Source organism: Erithacus rubecula (assembly GCF_903797595.1).
Source record: "Erithacus rubecula genome assembly, chromosome: 6".
Classification (NCBI taxonomy): domain Eukaryota; kingdom Metazoa; phylum Chordata; class Aves; order Passeriformes; family Muscicapidae; genus Erithacus; species Erithacus rubecula.
Genome location: NC_136688.1, coordinates 5,751,319 through 5,764,885, shown reverse-complemented (window position 1 = coordinate 5,764,885; position 13,567 = coordinate 5,751,319). Strand labels below are relative to the sequence as shown.

Genomic DNA, 13,567 nt, shown 5'->3' with positions numbered 1-13,567 from the left:
GCTGACAGGAGAGCACTGGGATACTGAGGGGGTGGTGTTTGCCTCAATACACCAAGACAAGAACCCCCCAAATCCTTTGGAGTGCACTATAACCTTTGAGAAAAAAATAATCTCTAATTCAGTCATCAAAGCATTCTGTGGTATGTTTTAGCTCTGATTTCTGTGATGTGCTAGTGTGAAGAGCTTCTGAGAGCCACTGCACTTCGTTACCTTTTGTCCTGGTGAGATGTGGGCATTGACATGTTTTAGCACTGGCTTTAAGTTGCTGTCGTATCGGACACTGAGGTTCTGGATTTGGATCTCCCCTCTGTCTGGCCAGTTCTGGGGAATCTGTGAGGAAGCTGTACCACAAGCACAGGGGGGAAAAAACCCCAACATTAACCCTCTTATAATAAATTAGTTGGTTCATTAGGTGATTTACTACATTTTTCATGGCAATACACTGCAAAGTCATTAAAATTTCAGCAAGCTCTTTCTGAAGGCTGCACAAAACTGCACTTACAGAGAAGCCCTTCATAATTTTCAGCTTCTGTTTTGAGAAGGCCATTGATTCTTTTCACTGCCCCCAGCTGGATCTCCATGTCAGCCAGGTTACGAACCATCCAGTTCAGGTAGTTAGACACCTGATGGAAAGCAAATACAAGACTCAATACCAGAGTTTTAGTAGTTTGCATCATTTGACCAGCATGCAGTTTATATTCCTACACAGGAACACCTCAGTAAGTGGAAGTTGTGAAGGCACTGGATGGTACAACACCAACAGGGAGGCAACAATGACTATAGGTTAAATTTCCTAACTGCAGTGCACAGATAGTTTGCTACTATGGAGATCTGTTCTACACCAACAGAAAAGAAGGAGATAACAATAAAGACAGGTGAAAAGACAACTTTTGTTAACTTAAGTTTGGACAGGGCATAATTACAACTGATGCACTGAAAATGTATTCTTCACAATGCAAGACAATATAAAAAAATTATGATGCAACTTGTCCATGTTTCGTTGACATATTTGAACTAACACCTTGATGAGATTTGATCTCAAAGCTGAAGAAAGCATACACTCAAATATGTCAACCATCACATGTGAACTGAAGTAAACACATGGTTTCAGTGATGTTACAGTACCCACTATAGATGTACAGACACCTTCAATCTTCCTGTTCATCTTTGTGCCCTGAGGAATTACAAAAAAATGTTTGGGAGAGACAGAAAGGATCCTGAGATTCTTACCATAAGAGCATAGGTTAGTCCCAAGCCTACAAGTCCTGAAGTGATTTTATTATACAGGCAACTGGTAATAGAAGTGACAGCTGCTATGAGTACCACACATGCTCCAATGTACTCCTGAAGGAATATGAATAAGCTCCATCATTATAAGTCTACAAAGGATGAAAACGTTCTCATAACTTTGCATACCAAATAAAAAACCCATTGCACAATTCTGAAGCACAGGCAGAAAACCCCATGGAACTCCATCCAGACTCTACCTAGGAACCCATTCTAACTGCTTTTAGCAGGGCTGTGCTGGGGAAGTCAGCATGTAATGGAGGTGGCTGAAATCATGCAGCTGATGTTACCTGGGATAGGAGGGAAATGCTCATGTGTCCCATTCTGTGGCTGATTATGAACTGATGGGAGGCTCTGCTGCTGCTGAGTTCCTGCTATCCATAACTGTTCAAACAAGCCTTTCTTGCACAGCACTCTCCTACTACCTTTTTCTGCTTTAATTTAAATCATTGGTGATTTGACTTCCCACAGACAATTCTTTGAGTAAAATTGTGTAACAGACTAGAAAACAAACTCTGTAGGAGGGAAACTGTCCTTTGTCTGTGTTTGAACTGTTTAGTGATATAGGCATTGATCAGAATTAGGGACTTCAGGTGGTCTAGCCTGAACATATAATAGGGTAATAATATTTTTTTCAGTCATATCAATACCTGAACTAAATTAGAAAAAGTTACCAGTTAAGGATTCCAAAATGGAGCTATAGAGTGTGACATGAAAAATGACTTAACATACATTCAGCACATCTAAAAGAAGCCCATGTTACCAGAACACCTGCATTTAAAACTGTCATATAACATTCCACAACATAAAATTCCTTGACTTGCTTCTTAGAGAATTATTTTTAATAAACCATTTCTCATGCCAGGCCACTTCACTAAGCAGAAAACAGACCACTGAATATCTTTGGTGTTCTTCAGATGACCCCAGAACAGACTCAAACTTATCTACAGCCTTCTGCTCATTAGGAGAGCCCCCAGGATATTGCAATGTTCCAGGGAGCCACAAGGCAGAGGCTGCTGACACTGACTGACATGGTCCCACAATGACATGTTGGCTGGTGGCACAGCTCAGCCAGCTCTGATAACTCTTCACACACAGAGAAGCCAACGTGACCCATGAAAACTATTCCTGTCTTGGAAAAACAGCTGCAGGCTACGGGGAAAATTCATCCCCCAGGATGGGCTGGGCATATGCTCACCACAGCCAGAGAGGCATAGAGGACAAAGGTATAGCTTTGAGATGGGGCTGGAAAACTGCTGGATGCCTCATCAGATGACTTGGAACAAAGTCAGAAACTCCTCGTGCATGCACAACAGCAGCAATGTACTTGCCATGCGAACTTCCAGCCAGCGGTTGGCGGCTGTGAGGAAAAGGGAGGCAATGTTGTTGGAGTCTGTGTACTCAAGAAGCTTCTGTCGGAATTTGGCTTCATACCTGAAGAAAGGAAACAAAAAGAAAGGAAGGAAGAAAGCAGGAAAGCAAGAGGAAAAGAGATAAAAAAGGAGTCAGGCCTTGGGGTCTTGGAAAAATGCAAAATGAAATTTAATTTCTGGGGTGTGTGCTTATAGACAGTTTGGCACAGGGTATAAATCAGCCTATCAATAGTTTAGAGTGACACATTTGTAGTCTTGTATTAGACACAAGCAAAGTGCATTTGTGCAGTATCTTGAGAAGAATTTATGGTTATTATTGCATTGATTATTGTACTGAAATTCTGTGGGACTTCCACATCCCAGTGGGCCTTTTATAAATGTATTTTATGACATGGAAATTGAGAGAGAAAAACAAATCTAAAACTAAACTATTTAAAATACATATAAGAAAAATAATACAGGCACGTACTTGTGAGAAGAAGCATTAATGCTGCAGAATTCAGTTTTTCTCTATCATCTAAACTCAGGTTTTAAAATTTACATTACCATAGTGCCTAGATATTGTAACAATTTAAAAAGTACAAGCTCAAAAAACTTCCCACTGTAGTAGCACCCATATTAAACATATTTGTCCTTATCATGAAAAAAATGGAGTACTTTGGAAAATGGAAGTCCAAGAACATGGCACAAGAAAAAGTATTAATTTGACAAGAACTATTTTCCTTCCCTCAAGAAATTAGCCACAGTACACAAAACAGGATTAATCACAAATAAGCCTCCTTACAGTTTGTTATAGTGAATTTGCACCCACTCATCTGCACAGCTGTGCCAATGAAATCTGCCATGCATTCAGCAGGTATGGGAGATGATTCCCTGCTGGGGTCTTGGCAAGTGTGTAAGGCAGCCAGTCACCCCTCTGAGCTGGGCAGATTTAATTGTATAGCTGTAAATGGAAGTGATACCAATAATCAAGTGTGTCAACAATTAGAGCTAATAATGCACAAACCTGGCACAAAAAATCTTTTCCAGGCTAGTGGTATAAGCTCCAAGGCCTGAAGATTTAGTTTAAGTACCCAGATCTTGCCTTCCCCCCCTTTTATTACATGATCAAGTTTAATACCCTTGATCTCCCCCTTTGAAACTTTACCTTACTCTTTAGCTATTATGGCTGTGACAAGCAATGATTATTTATAAACTCGGCTCTCCTAAAACTGATATAGGAGAATGCCTATATATGAAGTACATGGCTTATAGAAGCTTTCAAATTTCTTCACAGCAGAGTACCATAATCCTCCTTCTGAGCACAGTAAAATAATGACTTTACATGAAAAGTTCATTATTTTGAGGAAAAGAAATAATTCAGCTGTCCACAACCTAGCCATGTGCTAAGAGACATGTCTATACCATGAGGGACTGTGTGATGCAGATATGCCTCAGAGAATGTGAGGTATGCATCATGAGTCAGTCATGCATATGCACGTGGAACAGGGCTGCAAAGTTACCACAGCTGCTGGATGATGTAAAAATATCACAATTTCTCTTCAGAAACTGTCCCCATATTACCAGGCCTTTAAGAATACAGACAAGTCTTTGCAGAACCCTTCACATTTTGTTGACTGTTTAACACAAATGCTATCTGAAGTATCAACTATAAATCAGGTCAGGGCATCTGCTGAAGGTGTTTTTGTAGGTGTAGCAGTAGCTGTCTTTCTGAACTCTCCCAGATTTTTTTGTACATTTCTTTCCATGTGCATTCTGAATAAATCCAGGATGGAGAGTAACTGAGGGTAAGGACACTCCAGGAACAACTGGCACCTCCTAACAGAATGAATTCCTGAGTTAGGGTTATTTAGTGTTATTTTTAGGGATGCTCATGCTAGCAAGTCTAAACTCCACTGCTGTTAATATGTTAGGCAGCTGAGAAGCTACACAGTCCTAAAAATAACTGGGTTAGCAGCTGAGGCAGAAGGCTGGCAGACAGATGGAACACAAAACTCACTGAACACACATGGCTGACTGGGTCACATCACTTACTGCAGGACTTTAGGGAAAAAAGAAACCAAACACAGTTCTTTGACAGAGGAATTAATTTCAAAGTGATGGGAAGAATCAAGAGGGAAGCTCTGACAGACTGAAAATATTAACTAGGTGTCACTGAATATTGCTTTCATATCAACATGAGAAAATATGCAGCCATAATTCTTCAAAGACCCTCTTGATCAAGTGAAAGAATATAGGAATGAGAAACCAGAAATTAAAAGAGAAATTGACTTTCCTTCAAATTGAACATGGACATAACTACAAACTATAGAACATCATTGGCACTTAATGAATTAAATATTCAATAAAAGTCATTAATGGAAAACACTAAGATTCTCTACCACTCTTGGGTAAGCTACCTTCAGTCCTAAAGGGACAAATTCTTAAATTTGTCATGCTTTCTTTGATCTATTTATAACCTATTAAAAACCCATTAAAAATAGATGAGGTTGACTTTGTGCATTACTTCTATTATAAAATTACAGTTATAGGTTAGGAGGAATAAATAAACACTACTGTTTCAAGGATAGAAGGGTAACAGTTATAATTAACTGACAAAACCTGTAGACATCATCTAGATGAGAATCTAGTGGAAAAGCTGACTGTGTTTGAGTCAACTGGGAAGAGACAAGAATAGCCCTAGTGCAGGAAGGCAGCTGGTAAGCTCAGCAGAGGTTTTATTGGTACCTCTGGGGTATCAGCATGACTGCCAGTTTTCTAACACACAACCCAGGCACCTTATCAGGTATTCCTGGGCTGCTCTCCTGGAAGCTTAGGTGGATGGAAAAACAAACCAAAACAGACAAGGAAACAAAATTTTCCTCCAGTTTGTGTAAAATCAGTGCAAACACCCACATTTTCAGCTAGCAACCTGAAAAACAATGTAGGGTGCTACTGGAGCCTCTGAAATCACCAGCATGCAGAGCTTGTCTGACCAGGACTTGGACACAGATTAGTCTGCACCAAGTTGGTGCATATTAGTTATGCCATGGAAACTGTCCAAGTCCATCCTCTGCACACCACACACTATGGCAATTGCAGACTAATTTAGCTGCTTAAATCACATTTGCCCTCAAGTTCTTTTTTCAGGCTGCATGCAAGTGTCTGGACGCAACCACAGGGCAGACACACACAAGCTTGTTCTTTTTACAGTGACTCCCTCACATACAAAATGCTTAAAATTCTTCATTGTTTGATATTCCCCTTTGCCTGTGTTGTGAGGAATGTGGATTTTCCAGGCAGAACACATTAAAACATTATATCACCTAATTTTTTAATAACTCTGTTTCTTTGAAAAAACTATACCTGAAGGCTCGGATGGTGGTAAGACCTTCAACAGTCTCTGAAAAATGGGAGAGCAGTGGTAGCTGAGTGCTGTCATCCAGCTGCTGCAAGTCCCTGGAGAGGGTTATAAAAAAAAATCAGTTTTATTGTGCAGTTATTTTCTTGAATCAGGCCCAGGGAGTGAAAAGGAAGAGCAACACATACACAAGGTTCAGACAGATTGCAAAGTAGTGCTGCAGGGGAATGAATTCCCCAGGAGGACTTTTAGCATTTAACTAGCTGGAGCTCTGAACAGTCTTTTCCCTTCACTGTCTTCCCTCCTTTCTCCTATATTCCTTTTTCTTGTATTCAATTTTTTATTGATTTAAACACCATTCTGTCTCTGTAGTGAGTATCAGTTTAATGGAATGCTGCAAATAGGAGCTCAAGTTAAGCAGCAAAGTGCACACCCAGATAACAGCACAACTTCTCACTGAAGTATCTCATACACTCAGTAAATGAGTCTGCACCCATTATTAGGTTGCATTTCTCAATGTCATATTTAGTCCTCATATCAGTAAAAGCACATGTAGGGTGAAATCTATTTAGCTTCAATTTCTTCCAACAGGAAGAAAATTGATTGCAGGCTCCCTCTCAATCTGTGCATATATGAAGGGATATTTCTGCATTGCTGCAAACATTTTGCAAGAGAGAAACTCTGTCATCTTAGAAGGAGTAAGGTCTCAGACACAATTAAAATTTTCATATTTTACAACTAGAAGGCACCCAAAACAGGAGAGGAGGCTCATGCACATTGGATCCTTAATGCCTAGCAGTACCACCATGGTTATACTGCATTTTGCAGCCTCCATATTTGCACTTTCACCTGCACAGGCAGACTGCAGTATCCCTGTCCTGTCATTATGTTTTCTTGGCTCTACCCAGCATAGAGCCCTTGGGGGAGGACAGAATCCAGCTGGGTTTTTTTTTTTGTGTGAACTCCAAAAACCTTTGATCATGCACAAAAACCCTGCTCATGCCTCCCAGAAGTTCTGCTTGAAGAGCTGCCAACAAAGGAGCTTGTGAAAAGACACATTTCCACAGTAGTGGATTTGTCCCACTTGCAGACACTGCCACAGCCTTGACAGGACCAAATTTCAACACAAATTCTGCACTGCAGGGAATATTTCCACTGCCAGAACAGTGATGGTCTGGGCTCTCTCTTACCGGGATGCGACTCGGAAATACTTCTGGATGAAGTAGCACATGATTGCCAGGGGAACCAGGGCAATGAGGAACATGGGTGTGACATATGAGATCACAGCAAGGGCAGACACACACAGCAAGGTAGAACGGCTCAAGCACTCCAGGGTAGCTGGGATGTGCTGCACAGAGAAGAAAAAAACCACACAATCTTCTGTAACATGCCAGGGTTAAAACACCACTTCATTTTCCTTTCTTCAGCTTCCTCAGAAATATTATTCCTTGTGTATATTAAACATACAAGTCTGCTTTTGAGTTTACCACTGGGTTTTGGGGATATCTGAAGGGATTTTTGTGGAGCTGCTTCACATCTGCATTGTGGAATACAATCCTCATGTCAGAGGATTACAGATGTGATGCAGCGGATGATTTTAGCATCTGGATAAATCCTGTGAACTGGTAGTGCAGTCTGGGGTAAGTAATGGTAATTTGAATTTGTAATTTCTATTCTGGGCAAGAGCATTTGCTTTTTTCTCATTTCATTTCCTCAAATGAATGTGTCAACTCACTTAAAAAGTAGACATTGTTTAATTTGGGTATATCACTACTGATCTTATTTTGCTTCCCTTTTCTATACAGGACATCTTAGCAAAATACATGTTTTTTTCAATGTGCATGTAAAATAAGCTCATTCAGAACCAAGAAAATAATGATGCAAACTGATACAGCCAAAATTATAGTTCATCTGTAAGCTTCATCTAGGTAAGTCTGTAATAAGTGAAACCTCACTTTTTTTTGATTAAGGTAGGATAACTTGAGAGCTTGAAAATATTTAATCAGTACCTGGTCGATGGTATTGCAGTCAGCTGAAAATCTGTTCAATATACTTCCCAGAGGTGTTGTTTCAAAAAACCTGAAATGGTACAAGGAATGGCAAAGTTTACAATACTGATATTAGAACTGATTCATGTTATTGTTTTATCTTACCCAAGCTAGGTACTATATCACAGAAACAAGCAAATAATTTGAAAGCCATAGTAAAATTTTTCATTTTTCCCAGTACCTATGGCTTTCCAGTTAAATGGAAATGCCTTGAATTTACAACCATTTAGAACCCTACAACTGCATGCAGGTCCTCAGCTCCCTCTACTGCCTAAGCCATGGACATCACATGATTACACCTGAAAAAAATCCTTTCAGATTTTAATTTGAGGCCACTTCAATTCATGAAAAATTCAAAAGAAGCTAAATTGCAAAGTCTTGCATCTTTCTGGGAACAGAAAATTGTAACAAGAACAACTACTGATAGAATATATTAAAAGACATTTAGATATGTAAAATGAACACTACATTATTGCTCTGCAACTATTAAATGTTCCACAACTCATGTGGAACCTGAAGTCTAATTTTACCCTGGAAAAAAAAAAAAAAAAAAAAAAAAAGTCTGAGGTTTTTCCATGCATGTGGTTTGTCCATGATTTCTGGGTCAAATATAGTTAGCTTAAAAATAAGAAGGTTTTTTCCCTGGAGCAGAAGGTTTGAATCAAGATACACCTTTCCTTTCATGCAGGGGGAAAAAAAACCCCAAACTAATGGAGAACAACCAAGGCTTTTGCTGGAACAAAGTCCATCCCAGTGTACTCTAATGATGCCTGTAATGACACTTGTCTAAGCTCATTATCTTTCCCAGACTTGCACAATTACTGCCTGACAGTAAATATTTCCAGTGATTAAGATGATGAAGCATGCTATGAATTATCTGTACCACATATTGATCAATAATTGCGTTTTCTCCCTAATTAAAAACTGCACAGAGAAATTAAACATGCAAGGAAGTAAATCTCTGAAGCCACAGCTGGGCAGGAGAGGCATTTGACTTGTGTCTAGGAACTCAAGCAGCCTGGGTACCATTTTCCAAAACTCCTCAGAAACTTGACACCTGGTGATTTTTCACTGAGATCTTAAAAAATATGTGATGCACAATCATTTCTTAGTAAAAACTGCACTTAGGAGACTCTCTTGAAGTAAAGAAGACAAAATGACCATAATAAAATTTGTATTATAATCAAAGAAATACCTCATTGGAGCCAAAATAATTTTATTTAGTAGAGAAGAGTGTAGCTTTTTGGTGACTTTCAAGCCAGTCCACTCCACTGCTATTGATGTGACAAGACATAACACGATGCCAAGGCAGCAAAGAATGCTGAAAACTTTGGAATATTGAGAATGCTCAAATTCCTAAGAAACAAAGAACAACACAATTATTCACTTTAAATTAGGTTCAAAAATTATTCCAAACACACAGGCACAAGAGTGAAAAAATGTGAGAGTATATCCTTGTTGCTCCCTAAATTTAACTGTCTGATTTTCACCCATTTTAAATCATAATTTATTAACCTTTGGAGAGGGAAGTATTTGCATGAATGTAAGTGATAAATCAGAAATTTCAAGTCACAGAACACCATCAAAAGCCCACGTTGCTGCGAGAATGCAACAGTGCACAGAAAACAAAAAAAACTCTGACATCAAAATTACTTCAGAAAAACAGGTTTAGGTATATCAGCTTGGTGACTAAAATACAATAAATCTAGCAAAAGAAGAACAACATACCACACCTGACTTCATTTTACTGCACTGTGTATATGCAAAAATGCATTGAGCTCCAAAATACTCTGGAGTGGCTCTTTTATAGAAAAACAGCACATTGCATACAAATCCTGGAGCAGAGGTTGACAGTGGGAGAACACCCCCAGATAAAGCACAAGAGGAAGGTGGACAAGGCAGTGCCTACCACGCACTGGGAGCAGTTTTTTGTCTCGGGCTCTATCTTGACAGAAATGACATGCTCAGTCCAGAGTGCCAGGCAGTAGTCGATGGCCACCATCACCGTGTGCTTCAGCAGCTGGGACAGGAGCAGCAGGGGCAGCAGCAGGATCCCTGCTGCACTCAGGTACTTGCCACAGGCTCTCCAGGGCATCTTGGCTCTCTGATGCAGCACTGAAGACAGGTTGTCTTCGTCATCACTCTCTGTTACTTCTTCTGCAAGGTGCAAGAAAAAGGGACGGCCACGCTGACATACATATCAAAGGGACTGGCAAGTGGTAGTCACAAACCAGGGCTTACCATCCAGGATAAAGGGTGGCTTCAAGGTCAAATTACCTGCTCAGGCTTGCATGTATCAACCTGCTATATTTCATAGTAATGCAGACTAAAAGGATGCAAAAACCCTCAGCACTCTATGATCAATTTTTTCAACCATGTTTTTACAATGTGAAATTGCTGGATAAAATTCAATCGCAATCTTGATCCCAGCATATTGTTTAATATTATTCTTCATTCATTATTAAATCATATTTGCTTGTAAGAAAAAAACCTCAAAGTCTGGAGGAAGCAATGACTTGTGAATACTTGCAATGATTCTAGTCCAAAGGTCAAAGCAATGGAAACAGCACTCTTACAAATCATGACCCACTCTTATAAATCATGACACCCACATGAAAAATGTTTTGTTCTCTTTCCAGTCTGAAGGGTGTTAATTCATTCTAATATAATTTGACTGTGAAACAGTAATGTACTGGAAGTGGGCTCAAAGGGTGTCCTTTACCTTCATCCTCCTCATCATCTTTCAGCAATGCTTCCCGGGAATACATCGTCCTCCGGAGATTCGTTCTTTCCAAAACAGGGTTTTCCTCAATTGTTGTTTCCTGAAAAAGGGACAATCCATGTGTTTTCAACCAGAGAATTAATAATAAAAAAAAAAAAAAAAAGCAACTTGTGATGAAATTGTTCTCTCTCAGTGAAAAATAGAAGTGAGAATCTCACAGCAGGCAGCCATAAGTGATTAATTTGCTATCTCAGTGTAAAACCAAAGGATATAAATTAGATAGCTAACATTCATTTCAGGTTGCCAATCACAACCTTCCTGGAATCTTGGACATTTATAGTGAAATTAATAAGAACTAAATATAATATCTCATTCTTGTGTTATAAGTAGGAAAGACAAAGCATCTTCATCATTTAAGGAACTTGATATAGGCATAACTGAAAAGCTTCCACCCAAGGCAATGAGTAAATTCAGGCATATCTATAAAACTAGTTGTCAATATTAGTAAACCATTTCCTAAAATGGCTGTATTTATATTCCTTAGGTGACAGTATTTTGAAAGGGTTTCCTATCAAGAATGGACTAGAACAGTATCAAGGAAATATGATATGTCCAGATGAAGGAATTTATCTTAGGAGATAAATAATAATGGCAACACTAGTACTACATTCGTATTAAGTTAGACATCACACATAGCATCCCAATTCTTGTTAAAGCTTTCAAACTAAGGGGAAAAAACCATGATATTTTCTTTCATTTATTGATTGCCCTTCCCATCAAAAACCTTCTCCAGCTCTTGGTCTTGTCGATTCATTAATGTCTTCCAGTGTTCAAAGAGCTCAGTCTCTGATTTCTGAATGTCCTTGAGTGTTCCTTCTCTCTGGATGTTACCATCTTTCATGGCAATTATCTAAAAAGTCAGAAACACAAGTGGTGAGATAAATAGCTGGATATGTCTATTTATTTTATAGCTATGTTGCTGTGCTTTGACAGGATTTTCTCTTTTCTTAAATAAATAATATTTTCACAAACAAACCTGCCTTCTAGAAAGACAGTGACATTATGTCTTGACTGCATCCCCTTCATTCAAGATGCTGAAAACCCAGAAACTTCCTGCACTCCATGTTTTCAGAAAAGGCTGCTTTTAAGAAAGAAGAATAGGATCCCTGTTGGCAGACAGGGCACACTACTCTTCCTAAATACAAGGCATTAGCAAGATAAGATTTTAGAGTTCTCTTACCTCCTAAAAGGAAAAAGCTTTTAGCAAGACATTGAGTGCAGGAGGTTTTGCCCTCATTCAGGCAATTAGATGTGAACATGCTGGCTCCTTCTCTGATACCATGGACTGATAAGGAAGAGCTAGGGAATTTGAATCCCTAAAGCTTTAAAAGCATAAATAGGGGACACAGTTTGGAAAAGAAAAATATATATGCAAGACAAAGTCTGCAGGGAGCAGTTTCCAGGTTTGTGTCAGTGTAACTATGTTATACACACAATGTAGACTCGATGTGAAAGCACTGGCAGAATAAAAATCAATGTGAAACCTTAAACAAATATATTTAGCTGTTGACAGGCAAAGTTCACCCAGCATATTAACACTGTTCTTCATTCATTAATAAATTATATTTGCATATAAGAAAAAAAGTCAAAAGTCTGGAGGAAGCCACTCTGGATCTGACAGGGACAACTAGAAAATGAGGCATGCAGATTGCAAACCTCAATCATTACAAGAGTTAATGCATTGTTTATTTTTCTCTCTCCCTGGAAACTCAGAAATTTCCACAGGCAGGGAGTGGGGAAATAAACTATTTTGTTTATTGCTAAGAATTTACACCAGAGAGAAGGTAAAAATTAAGAAAACAAAAATATTTTTGTGATCAATTTGTGCAGGAAGCCTGCAACTGGGCTGGACCTTGAATTCTTCTGAGGGTTTTGTTGAAAAGATTTAGGGGGACCATGACATATACTTCAAACTATATTTTAATTTAAAATTTCTTTAAAAAATCATTATTCCCTCTTCCCTCCATTGGGTAAGAATTGCTAAGGATTAATGAAACCTACATGGAAAAAAAATGAACTATTTTGTAATAAATATTTTTTATTATAAAGTTCATACAAATCCTCGCTGTACTACTGTCTGAAACAGTATATTTCATTAAAAATTACACATCTAGAAGATAATAAAAATAAAGCAATTTTTGTACATCATCTCCTATAACACCAACATCTAGAAATGAATCTTACATTCACAAAAAAATTATAACAATTACACTGATCAAAGGCCATAGCTGTACATACTTTGTAAAAATTGTAGATATGTAACAACAAAAAAGAAGTTAAGATGGCCCTCATAGGGAGGGGAAGAAGGCAGAAAATTCCTGTATCCCAAGAAACACTAATTTGAAAAGCAGGACTGTGTTGAGAACAGTGGTAACAACCTCTACAGGTAAACAACTGAGGGACAAGGTCACAGCAGAGATGATAAATAAGAAATGCTGCCCACCAAAAACCCCATCAGGACAAGATGAATGTTCTAACTGCAAATTTACACCAAGCCAATATGAAGCTCAGGAAGCAGCTGCAATGTGATTATTTCTTGAGACCAGGAAACTGCTGCTCTAGCCTGTGCAAGATGTGAAAGAGAGAAGTCCTGCTAGGAGGTATAACTGCAGTCATCCATCACCATGGGCAAGGAGACCTGGGAGGCTGGAAAACTGCAGGAATAAGTGCAAGGCCAATGGGAACCAATTAATTAAAAAACAAAAAAATCCAAACCTCCAAAAATTTCCTCTCCATC

The 13,567-nt window shown here is 38.8% G+C and overlaps 1 protein-coding gene across 1 annotated transcript in view; it reads right to left on the bottom strand.

Moving 5' to 3' along the window:
* ABCC8 (ATP binding cassette subfamily C member 8) overlaps nt 1-13,567 on the bottom strand; it is a 72,088-nt gene that overhangs the window by 8,936 nt on the left and 49,585 nt on the right. The window contains exons 23-33 of the mRNA XM_079307901.1: nt 11,555-11,680; nt 10,771-10,870; nt 9,958-10,205; nt 9,244-9,404; nt 8,010-8,079; nt 7,191-7,348; nt 6,006-6,098; nt 2,619-2,721; nt 1,231-1,344; nt 503-623; nt 211-341 (exon numbers count right to left, since the gene is read on the bottom strand). Coding sequence (XP_079164027.1) covers nt 211-341; nt 503-623; nt 1,231-1,344; nt 2,619-2,721; nt 6,006-6,098; nt 7,191-7,348; nt 8,010-8,079; nt 9,244-9,404; nt 9,958-10,205; nt 10,771-10,870; nt 11,555-11,680 — 1,425 coding nt within the window. The remainder of the gene's footprint in view (nt 1-210; nt 342-502; nt 624-1,230; nt 1,345-2,618; nt 2,722-6,005; nt 6,099-7,190; nt 7,349-8,009; nt 8,080-9,243; nt 9,405-9,957; nt 10,206-10,770; nt 10,871-11,554; nt 11,681-13,567) is intronic.